The following is a 12,500-nucleotide window of genomic DNA, read 5'->3' as shown; positions in this document are numbered from 1 at the left end:
TTGATAGCTCTTCTCCGTTTAGTTGTATTCAAGTTTTACATCACCTTGGATTAGGGTCTGATCAACTACCACTCACTGTTGCTCTCAGATCCTGTCATAAAGCTGTGATTTGATGTTTTTCAATTGCACATCGCTTTAGATACTAGTGTCTGATCGACTACTCCACATACAGTATTCAGAACTATTGTCCTTGCATGTGTTTGATCATGACAGCTATGATCACTCTAGTTTTCCTCAATTGTACGCCAACTTGAATAAACACTGGTCTGCTGACTGTAATGTGTAATGTAATGTAATGTTTGAAGTGGTCTTCAGAGAAAACAGTCTGCTTAGATGAAAGCATCCAAATGTAATGTGCAATGTTGCACCTTGATTTTGGCTGAGCTGAGCATTGTGAGATCCTCATTTTCATTTATTTGTATTTGGTTACTTTGTCTTTGTGCAAGAATCTGAATGAAATGTAGTAATGGTGTAGTATTGGTGTTTCACTTTCAGGTGCACAATAACCTTGGCAAGGAGCATCTAAGCTGACCTAAGCGGCGCTTTGTTATGCCCTTAACATCTATATTTTTTGTCCAATGTAGGCTATGCTTTTTGTAAGTTGCACATAAATATGTGTTGTCGTGCAATGTAATGTAATATATGGCCATGTAATGAGTAGAGGTAGCATGTTGTGAGTGGCACTGACTGTATGCATGTAAGTGTAATATAGGCAGTATTTGAGGCGGCCATGTTGGGCGTGGCACTGATTGCATGCATGTAAATGTAGTAGGTGTAATAGGTGTTGGTGCAATAGGCGGCCATGTTGTGTGTGGCATTGACTGTATGCATGTACTGTAAAGGTAAATGTAATGTGTAGTGTTGGTGTAAATGGCGGCCATGTTGTGTGTGGCACTGACTGTAGCTGCTGTATGATGAGCTCCTCCTCGTTGAGGTACTTGAGCCTCTCCTCCTCCACCAGCAGCCGCTGCCTCTGCAGGGGGTCCTCCTGCTTACGCAGCGCGTCGCACACGCGCATGGTGATCTCGCCCTCCGTACGCTTCATCATGGTGCGCATCGAGTCCTGGTTTTGCATCTGTAGGAGGAACAGGAACACATGCATATACGTGCGCGCACACACACACACACACACACAGACACAGACACACACAAATACGCACGCATATTGATGTACACACATGCGCGTGAGCGTGCACGCACACACACACACGCACGCACACACACACACACACACACACACACACACACACACACACACACACACACACACACACACACACACACACACACACACACACACACACACACACACACACAGAAAAAAAAACGTTTGTAAGGAGATACAAATCATCCCCATCTCAACCCCATCTTAACCCATATGAAACAAAATAGCTTTGAATGACCTGACCTTCACTTGGAGATATTTGTTGGGGCATTTTATCTCTGTTCTGCTGTATCTGTATTTGTAGAGCTGTGGGCGCTGGTGTGAGTGTTTGTGAGTGTGTGTCTGCGATAAGGGATCGAGTACACATGTGTATGTGTCTGTCTTGTGAGATATAAGAGGCGTATAGTTGTCCACCTTTGATTTAATGGTACAACATTTTTTTAGTGTGTGTGTGTGTGTGTGTGTGTGTGTGTGTGTGTGTGTGTGTGTGTGTGTGTGTGTGTGTGTGTGTGTGTGCATGTGCGTGCGTGCTCGTGTGCATGTGTGTGTGCGTCTGTGCGTGTGTGCATCTCTGTGTGCATCTGTGTGTGTTGGTGTGTCTGAACTGACCTGTCCTTGACTACCATGTGTATGCTTTTGCAGTTGACATTTACAGTGCAGTGATGAGGTGATGGACTGAGCCATCAGGCCTATAGGCGCCCAAGAGCCTCCGTATACTATACGGGGAGCGGAGGAGGGGAGAGGATCAGAAAAAATGTCAAAAGATGAAAAGGCAGAAAGACAGATTAGAGAGGAAGGAGGAAAGTCTTGCCTTGCCCTTGAATGTCAGCGTGTCAGCACAAGAGATTTGCAGCGGAAATGGTGAAGAGTCAAATAAAAATGGGTCGTGTGTGTGTGTGTGCCTGCCTGCATGTGACTCTGTGTGTGTGTGTGTGTGTGTGTGTGTGTGTGTGTGTGTGTGTGTGTGTGTGTGTGTGTGTGTGTGTGTGTGTGTGTGTGTGTGTGTGTGTGTGTGTGTGTGTGTGTGTGTGTGTGTGTGTGTGTGTGTGTGTGTCAGAGCATGGCAACCCGACCGAAGCCCGACGGGCCGGGTCGGAACCCGACGGGCCGGGCCGGACTCGGACAAAAAAAATAGAATATCTGTCGGACTCGGGTCGGGCTCGGGCTTGAACCAAACAGACATTGTGAAAATTGTAAGCAATCAGAGGAAACGTTTCAGTTCATGCAAACGGCAGTTTTGTGATTAAAAAATGAGTAATTGAATATGCATAAATGAAAATGTTGGTAGGCTACTCGTGCGAGTGATTATTATTGGCTGTATGCACGCGCCAGTTACCAGTGGCAACATGGACGCTCACTCCCAGTCAGCCGAGCAGGAATGCCGAGTCAACTTGCTTTCTTAATAAGCGCCAAATACAGTTGTCAGTGAACGCGTGGTCTTTTGTTGTAGGCCTAGTGTAGGCCATGTTTTAGCATGCCTTCGGTGCTGTCTTAAATGTTGAACATAAAATGACGAAGTTTGTCACTGCATTGCTCGCCAAGGATTACATTTCCAGCAAGGGGTAGCAAGGAGCATAATATGGATTAAAGAAGACGCACACGCTACGTGGAGTTGCCTAAGGTAGGGGCGAAGAGGTTTCCTGTTACTACTTTGTCCGCTGTGACATTTCATGTCCTTCACGTAGGTTCTTAATTCTTGTCACTTTTACTGTAGCCTACAGTTGTAACTATGCGCGTGCAACCTTTCCTGATTTTATATTGACCGCATGGACATCAGGGGAAATGACATTCTCTTGGAGGGCCGAACAGGCTACTGTTCTTTGGGATGAACTTATAGCCCATCCTTCTTAACGACAAGGAGTGGCATCTTCACCGGCTCGCGGGGATTTATTTGCACTAACAGTAACGTAACAAATGCGTCCATAGCCGCGCTGACTGCATCCAAACCGTATTCGTTAGTTTTCGCCTTTCTTATCCTCTCACGTCCCTCCCATGCATTTGATCACAGCACCCAACATCTCTGGTCTAACCGAAAGAAACATAAGGTGCGCTGTCACATGTATGCGTGTGTTTATACTTACTATGCGTGCGTAACTAAATTACGCTACAGCAAATTGCCTCATCCTAGTTGCCTATCCTGGCTATTTATCACGTGCTATTTTGAGTATGAAGGAGGCCACATAGAAAATATTGCTTGCGCACAGGTTCTGTTGTTATTACAGTGGTCTCGGGCTTCGGACGGGTTCGGACACAAACATTTTAATTAGTCTCGGGCTCGGGTCGGGGTTGATCACTTTTCTGTCGGCTGAGGGCCGGGCTCGGACAGAAAAAACCGGCCCGAGCCACGCTCTAGTGTGTGTGTGTGTGTGTGTGTGTGTGTGTGTGTGTGTGTGTGTGTGTCGCACGCGTGCTGTGTGCATGCGTGTGTGTGAGTGTGCGTGCGTCTATGTGTGTGTATGAGTGCGCGCGTGTGTGTAGATAGAAGGGGCTACTTTGTGTGTGTGTGTGTGTGTCTGTGTGTGTGTGTGTGTGTGTGTGTGTGTGTGTGTGTGTGTGTGTGTGTGTGTGTGTGTGTACGCCCTGGGCCATATTCGTTCAGTGATGTCAAGATCCTACGGCCTCTTCTTAAGACAGGTATATCAGCACGGTCTGTCTGTCGGGCATTCTTTCTCACTTCCTCAGTCTATCTATCTCTCCGTCCAACTTCCCTTTCTTTTCATCTGGCCTATCTGATGTGGTCTTCCTCTCTATCTAGTTTATAAATATGTATGAGCCGTGTGTACTCACAGCAGGAGCATGGTGTAGTGATGTCGTTATGTCGTTATCTCAGGTACTATACGTCCTGTTTCGCGCCCCCTGCTAAGCAATCCCATCGGGAAGACTTTTATGACACGACAAACATGGCCGACGCCACTGACTTCAAACACGGGAAAATGTCCACGGGCAGTCTGAAACAGCGACTATCCACACATGGAACAAATAGCACCTAAGGGCTCACAACTCTCTCTCTCTCTCTCTCTCTCTCTGCCTCTCCTTTCATTAATGTGATGAAAAAGGTTGCTTCAATCTCAGGACACTCGCATCGCCGTTCGCTTCAATGAGCTATTTTTAAGCAGTGCAATTAATAACAGCATGAGTGAAACGGATGAAAAAAACATTGTGCTGCTGATTACAAAGACCTTCACGGCCTCTGGCTTCTGCTTGGTACCCCGTTGTCCTTTGACTGTTTCATGTGAATGATGTTTTTGCGTCATTGTGCCTCTTGGTGTTTGGGCCCATGTGTCTCTTGTGAGGCTTAAATGAACGTCTGCATACATACTGTATCCGTCTGGCCAACCTGCATATTCTTACTTTCTTCCTGGTGTGCAAAACTCATGATCCTATGGAAAATGAACGCTATTGTATGCATAGCACACCAATGTTAAAGTGAAAGTGAAAGTGAAAGCCCATTGGGAAACTCCAACTCCCATTGTCATTGTGACACAGCACTCCACAGCACACAAGTGAACACTGCACACTGCACGAAAGCAACGAAATTGCATTTATGCCTCACCCGTGCAAGGGGGCAGCCCTCAGTGGCGCCCCATGGGGAGCAGTGCGGTGGGACGGTACCATGCTCAGGGTACCTCAGTCATGGAGGAGGATGGGGGAGAGCACTGGTTGATTACTCCCCCCACCAACCTGGCGGGTCGGGAGTCGAACCGGCAACCTCTGGGATGCAAGTCTGACACCCTAACCACTCACCCATGACTGCCCAATGTTGAGCCAGTATGAGCTCTGCGTTGAGCTGAGCAACAGCACCAAATCATTACAATGCTCTATATCAGTAGTACTTAGAGCTGGAGTTACTGTAGACTTCTGGTTTGTGTTTGGGTTATGCTAACAGCCTGTTGGTAGCTCATCTGAAGTTTGCATTTTGTGACATTGGGCAATGTGGGAGTGGAGTATGAGTGAGGCTGTGTTGTATGTGGGCTAAGATGCATGTATGGTGGCATAGCTGGGTAAATGGGAGGGGTTGGTAAAGGTATGGGTTGTATGAAAAGAGAGGACTAAGTGTACACAGTATATATATGGATGTACTGTATGTGGATGTATGTAGTAATTGGTGCCTATGCACGGTCTTGTATATGAGATGTGAGTCACAAAGATTTGAATAATGCTGAACCTGATTAAATTGATGTGTATGATGTGAAAACCGCTTTCCCAATGGGTTAATAAAGACTCTGAACAAAGGCCTGATTGGTTGTATTTTTGTCCGGTGGCACACTGGGGCATTTCATAAACGTCTGCTATTTCTTCCTCTGAGAATTTCCCATATTGGAGGTTGGAGTGACAGCCAGGCTTGTCTATTCAGTCTGTCTCTGCTTGAGCCTTTCAGTAGTTTTTTTCCATGGCTCCTCATTACAAGCGTTTGGCATCCATTTTGAATGCTGTGCTTAAGACGAGTGAAATGGTCACATTCAGGATGGAATGTAAGTGAGTGACAGTGACAGTGTGTGTCAGGAAGAGGCAAAAATCAATTTCTTCGTCTCGTAACAGGATTGAGGTATGGCACTTAAGGAGCACGCTGCAATGTCTTGTCACCACTGATCAAGAAGATGGTGGTCTAATGGACGAGGCTGAAGGATTTTTTTTTTTCGACTGCCAGTCTACCGTACAGAAGAAGTTTCTGAGCAGACAACAAAGTACCAAGCAGACACTGACAGCAGTAACACTCTCTAGATTCACACTATTTCTATGTTCAGAGCCCATCTGACAGTAGGCGGCTGACACCCGTTCAATCGCATTCAAGGGCACAGGTGTTATGACACGTATAACAATAGTGTTGGTATTAGGGTTTTAAATGATTACTGCAAAAATTGTCCACAGGGATTCAAATTAGTTGCAAAGGTGTGAATACAAAGTAGACAGTGAAACCGCTGTTTTTTACAGGAGGCTTTGTGAATGTTATTTTGATCTCACATGGGTATCAACTCTCAGTTCTTGAATACTGCTGCTAATGTTGCTTGGAGTAAGGTGAGACGGTGTCACTGGCGGTGCCGTGTTACCGACAGCATTATGAGTGTTCCTTACAGTGTTGACGTTCTTTTCATTGTTAAGATGATATTACAGTCAAGTCCACTGTGTTACCCTCTACCCATGAATGTAATACTGCCCTACAAAGCAAAAAGGCAGTAACTGCATTGCTGTTTAAAATTAGTTACTATGACTTTAATGCCATATAAAACAAATTCTAAAGTTAAATAAAATGATTGATCTTCAAAAAAAGTGGTAATATAAAGTAACATAACTGTCACATGCCAATAATCTCCCAAAACACACTTATACCGGATTGCAGTATCATTTTAAAGTCAACGGACTCAGTTCTGAGCTCTGCACAGTTACTGCCTTTTTGCTTTGTAGGGCAGAACAGTGGACAAAATGAGGGGAGGGAAGATCCTCCTCGCGCAAAGGTAAAGGGAGGATGATGGCTTTTGGTGGGGCGCCCAGTCTGGCATAGCAAAACGTTTCCATGGCAACACAGAATGGAAAAGAATTCGGAAGAAAAAAACACGATAGTGATCAGCCTCCCCTTGAAGTTAATTATTATTATCATATGAAGAGTTCAGATGCAAAACCCCCTAACTTCATTTCTGAAGACCTGCACTTCTATATTTTTAGAGAACCCCTTTGTTGGTTTGGTTTACATTCATGTACTTGATAATACATACAAATAGTTATATTACACAAATAACATTTAAAAATATGCAATTTTGATAGCTTTGTGTTAAATAAAAAGGAATTAAGATTATTTTCTGAAAAGGCACTTAGGGGGTTTTGCATCTGAACTCTTCATATTTATGCTACTACAGTATGGTGATAGGCTCATATTATGCACATGGAAATGTGATAGCTTATCTTCCCGTCTTTGCTACATGACACACTGAAGCCCACCCCATTAAAAATATCAGATCTGCATGAATAATTTCTATGAAAGGTGAAGAGTTGACATGCTTGGCTGTTTCTCCATAGGCAAAATGATGCTTCACAAAACAATATATGGTGCAGGATCGCTGCCCTCATTCATACGGCTACAGTGAGTGTCATACATCCATGTGTCTATGTGTTTGTACGCATGATATAAATAGGCAACTGTACACTTCAAATTCCTTCAGGTTAAATGATGTGCGCTATTCCTCTCATGTCACATGGTTTGAGTGAATGGAAGAATATCCTGGTTACTTGACACAGCAAATTAGTGTTTATTAAACTCTTAGAGTAGAACTGACTAGAAGAGAGTTGAATAATTAGACTCTCTAAGCAACGTGTGCTGTGTTTCTTTGTGGTACACTACCTGCACCTTGTGTGCTGGTTAGCCATTGCTTTTTTGAAAAAAAATGTGCCTTTTGTGGCTATCAACTAGGACAGTACAGAGAAGACAGGAAATGGTTGAGAGAGATATAGGGTAGGGTTGGGCAGAGGCGCATCTTGTCACCAGGCTAGGCAGGCAGCCGCTTTGGGCCCCCAAGCTTCTAGATGGTGAAAAACAGCTTTTAAACTATAACAGCAGTGATTTGTTTCCAATGTCCATTGTTTTGGGTTTTTGCTTGGGGCCCCCACTGACACTAGAATCGCCTCTGGGGTTGGGAAATGACACCGGCTGGATTCGAACTTGGGTGCCCCTGGACAATGTGGCCCATATATGGCACGACCAATACGGCGTATTACAGGAAACACAGTGCGCCACAGTACGCCACAGTGCCTCTCTGGTTGGCCATTACTGCTGCGTTGCAGCTGTGGTGCAGTACCTGCATCTTGCGCAGGACGCCGAGCTGTTTGCGTAGGTCGTTGGCGTTCTGCTTGAGGTCGTGCAGGTGCAGCTGCATCTGGAGCTTGGAGGCGGAGCTGGCCGGACTGCCCCCAGACGGGGGCGGCGGCATCAGGGCCAGCGGGGCCGACGGCGTCTGATCTGCCAATCAGGAGACATCACAGACAAGGGGTCAAAGGGCAGAGGGACCACGAGCGTGTGCACTCTTCTGTCTCTCCAGTTCTCATACTCTTACACACGCACATGCATGCACACACGCACACACACACCCATTCTCTCTCTCTCTCTCTCTCTCTCTCTCTCTCTCTCTCTCTCTCTCTCTCTCTCTCTCCCTCTCTGTCTCTCTCTGTCACTCTCTTTCTCTTCTCGCTCTCTCTCTTTCACACACACACACACACACACACATACACACACACACACACACACACACACACACACACACACACACACACACACACACACACACACACACACACATATACACACACACACATATACACACACACACGCACACACACACACACACACGGAAAAATACTCATACACAAATACAACAGATAGAAGAGTCATGCTGGAAAGGAAAAAAGGAGTGTTCAACTTCTTCACACGACTGTGGTGGCACGCCACACCCAACAGACTTCAGCCTAATGGAACATTCCCTGCAGAGGACATACACACACACACACACAACCCACACGCACGCACGCACGCACGCACACAACATACACACAACACACACACGCACACAATTCTTTGGGCACGTGACATCCTCTACAGGGACAAGATCGGGCAAGCTCAACTGTCCACAGCAACATGCATTTGCCAAATAATAATAATAATAATAATAATAATAATAATAATAATAATAATACAGTAATCAAACACAGTAATAGCCGGAAAGCACCCATCTACAGTTTGTGCAGAGTGGCGGGCTGAGACGGAGCATGTCAAATGCACAGCCATGTGACAGAGAGTGGGTCCAGGTTGCTGTGTGGAGGAGAGGAAGAGGAAAAGGAGGAGGAGGAGGAGCAGGAGGAGGAGGAAGAGGAGGAGGAGGATGTGGTGACATTGACACTGGACTGGACTGGACTGGACAGAAGCCTGGTCCCACTGACATCTAGCAGCGGGTGACTCACAAGGACCAGTGACACAAAGCTTGAGTGGTGACAGGGAGTGAAGGATAGAATAGGAAGGAAGGGCTATGTCCTCCTGAATACCCTGAAGGAAATCTTTTCAGGAAGACACAACACCTTGGTGTCACACACACTAACCCCAACACACACACACACCCTAGAACTAAAACACACATACTACGCAAGTGATCACACGTACAGTACACACATAGTGGCACACACACAGACACACACGCACGCACACACACACAAACAATACAATAGCTACGGTCCAGACGGTGGTCGAGATTGCAATGCTACCTTTCCTCTTGAGGCGGCGAGCTGCAATGCAGGAGTACATACAAGTAAATAAAAGTTATAGAGAATAAAAATGAACAAAAGTAAATTTGATTATGAAATAGAGAAAGAAAAGGGGATTTTTAGTCAAGGGAAGAAGGCAAGGCGTTTTTAGTAGTCCACAGGAAGAAGAGAGACAGAGCGTGAGAAGAAGGCTCAGGCAGAAAACTCAAAACAGATCAAAATAAAAACCAGTGCTGTCCTATTCTACTATACCTGAGGCCAGGCCACTGGACTATAAACTCAAGGCAAAATTCAAGCAAGGGAGAGAGAAAGGCATAGGTAAGATACCAATGGATAGAGGAGGCAGGGATTAAGAAAAAAGAAGCAAAGAGGAATAGGGAAAAAAGAGATGCAACAAACAAAACTGCCATTCCTCCTGCAGCCAAAGCCCATAGGACTGCAGTCAGTGGGCGCAGTAGAGAGACAGAAAGAGGCATTAAGACTCGAGTTCCCAGCATGCCTCAGTAAAGCCCATGTGACCTTTACTGACGGGACACTCGGCTGGCTCAGATAGGGTTCCAGGGGCCTGGCCTGAGGCGGCAGTGCGTAGCGGAAAGGTCAAAGGGTGTGTAGGGGGTCACGGGGGGGGTCAGTCAGGTCAGGTGACACAGAGAACACACAGGTGTGTGTGTAACTCACTTCCTGTGGCCGAGCCGTCGCTGGCTGATTCGGTCTTCTCGCTGGAAGAGAAAGGGAAGGGCCGTGAAAACTCCACGCCTTGGTCTGGAGGGCAGCCCGCCATCATGCAGAGACGCAGCAGGCCGCACCTGAGGATCATACAGCCAGACTACTAACACTGGACTATGCTAACATGGTAATACTGGGCAATGCTAACATAGCCAGAATAACTGGACTATGCTAACATGGTAATAGCCTACTGGGCAATGCTAACATAGCCAGACTAACTGGACTATGCTAACATGGTAATACTGGGCAATGCTAACATAGCCAGACTAACTGGACTATGCTAACATGGATAGAACGCTTAGCTCTTGGGCTTATACACTATACAAAGTAATGTATCAAGTAAGTTATATGAAATAGCCATGTAGTAGTACGTCTACAGTAACACTGCGCTATGCTAACAGAGCACTGAATGAGGATAACATAAGCAGAATACAGCTACACATTTCTATAGCAAATATTTTGTAATGGTTAAAACACTAAAACTGCAAAACACTAGGTTGGATACTAAAAGTGGAGAAGTGACACTAGTGACACTACTAAGGCATACTAACAGTGGACTGCTAAGAAAGTAAGTAAGTGGTAAGAAAGTAAGTAGTATGCAGAAAGTAAGTAGTACACAGTAGCAATACAAAGGTGAAGTTGGGACACGGACGCACAAACAAAGGAGCAGTGCTGCTATTGTTTTGTATATACGGCTTACGTGCTGTCGCTGTCCGGGCCTCTGGTCAGGACGCTCTGCACTAGACCGGTCAGACTGGCTATTTGCTTCTCCATAGCCTCCATACGATCCCTACTAGCAGACGCACACACAGACGCACACACACACACATGCACACACGCACACACGCACAAACACATGCGCAAGAGCACACACACACACACACACACACACACACACACACACACACACACACACACGGGCACGAGCACACACACACACACGCACGCACGCACGCACACACACACGAATAATAAAATACAAGAGGAAAGACTTACAGCACCCTCATCATTTAGTCGGAGTTACTCTGATGTTTAATTCATAATCGTGTATTACAGTTTGTACTTACACTAGCACTTCAAATATTCAGTAAACAGACAGAGCAATAAGCATGCGACATAAAATTGCAAATGCAGGTGCATAAATAGTGTGTTAAGCACTGAACAAAACACACTGACACACACACACACACAGACACACACACACACACACACACACACACACACACACACACACACACACACACACACACACACACACACACACGAGTGTGCGCACGCTAACACATACACTTATACAAAGACACACATGCACATATACCGTACACACCCACAGACAACAAGTCACTCACGCTCATACACACACACACACACACACACACATACGCATACGCATACAAACACACACACGCACACTCACGCAGACAAAATATCCCCCTACCGTGTTTCACTCTCCGGTGGTATGGGTGAGCTGGCGCTCTGCAGACTCAGAGGCTCGGAGCTGGAGCTGGGTCTGGACTTGGGGCTCTCGATGAACACCGAGGAGGACGAGTCCTTGCGGAAGGTCTGCCTGACGGGGGAGGCACGGCTGGGGGGGCTGGAGAACACCTCCCCTCCCCGGTCCCTCAACGCCGGGCCGTCTACGGACGACTGGGACGCCAGCTTCTGGGGTGAGGAGGGGGGCAGCCGGAAGCCCAGCGTGGCGTAGGTGTCGGTGTAGATGGAGGTGCTGGGCCGGTACAGAGCGTCTTCAACATCGCCGCCCTGGAGGCCGGCCGCGGAATAGGTGCTGAGCGAGCGCATAGAGCCCCGGCGGTACAGCCCCGGGGGGCCCAGCGGATCCAGCGGCCCAGAGAGGGTGGCCAGGGACTGGGTAGAGGCGATGCTGAGGCGGCCTCCCCCTCCTCCTCCTCCGCCAGCCTCGCGCACCAGGCTGTAGGGGTCCGCATACAGGGCCTCGTTCTTCAGCAGCACCAGGCTCTTGGCGTGGAGCTCCTCGTCGGGTTTGACGTCGCGGCGCTCCAGGATGGCGCTGGGGGAGTGGGACAGGCCGGGACCCCCGCCTCCTCCGCCCCCGCCGGCGTTGGAGGAGCCGCCGTGGTGGCCGTGGTGGTGGGGGGAGGCGTGGTGGTGGCCGGCGTGGGGGTGCGGAGGGAAGGAGGGCGGGCGGCCGGTGGTGCCGCTGTAGGAGAGGCGGGAGCGGGACGGGGAGCCGGACTGCGGGGAGGCGGAGGAGGAGGAGGGCAGGGTGTTGAGGCGGCGCGTGGGGGAGGACTCGCGCGACGTGTACACCATCTCTCGCTGATGGGGGAGAGAGGAGAAACACAAGCAGATACAGAAAGAGTTGAGCCCACTTAGATGTGCACACACA

The 12,500-nt window shown here is 47.6% G+C and overlaps 1 protein-coding gene across 1 annotated transcript in view; it reads right to left on the bottom strand.

Moving 5' to 3' along the window:
* srcin1a (SRC kinase signaling inhibitor 1a) overlaps window positions 1-12,500 on the bottom strand; it is a 165,305-nt gene that overhangs the window by 35,079 nt on the left and 117,726 nt on the right. Inside the window, exons 8-12 of the mRNA XM_063218661.1 lie at window positions 11,571-12,430; window positions 10,833-10,922; window positions 10,085-10,212; window positions 7,954-8,114; window positions 900-1,075 (exon numbers count right to left, since the gene is read on the bottom strand). Of these exons, the coding sequence (XP_063074731.1) occupies window positions 900-1,075; window positions 7,954-8,114; window positions 10,085-10,212; window positions 10,833-10,922; window positions 11,571-12,430 (1,415 nt within the window). The remainder of the gene's footprint in view (window positions 1-899; window positions 1,076-7,953; window positions 8,115-10,084; window positions 10,213-10,832; window positions 10,923-11,570; window positions 12,431-12,500) is intronic.

The sequence above is a fragment of the Engraulis encrasicolus genome, chromosome 2 (assembly GCF_034702125.1).
Source record: "Engraulis encrasicolus isolate BLACKSEA-1 chromosome 2, IST_EnEncr_1.0, whole genome shotgun sequence".
Lineage (NCBI taxonomy): Eukaryota > Metazoa > Chordata > Actinopteri > Clupeiformes > Engraulidae > Engraulis > Engraulis encrasicolus.
The sequence above is the reverse complement of the archived record's forward strand: the minus strand, read 5'-3'. Positions and strand labels throughout refer to the sequence as shown.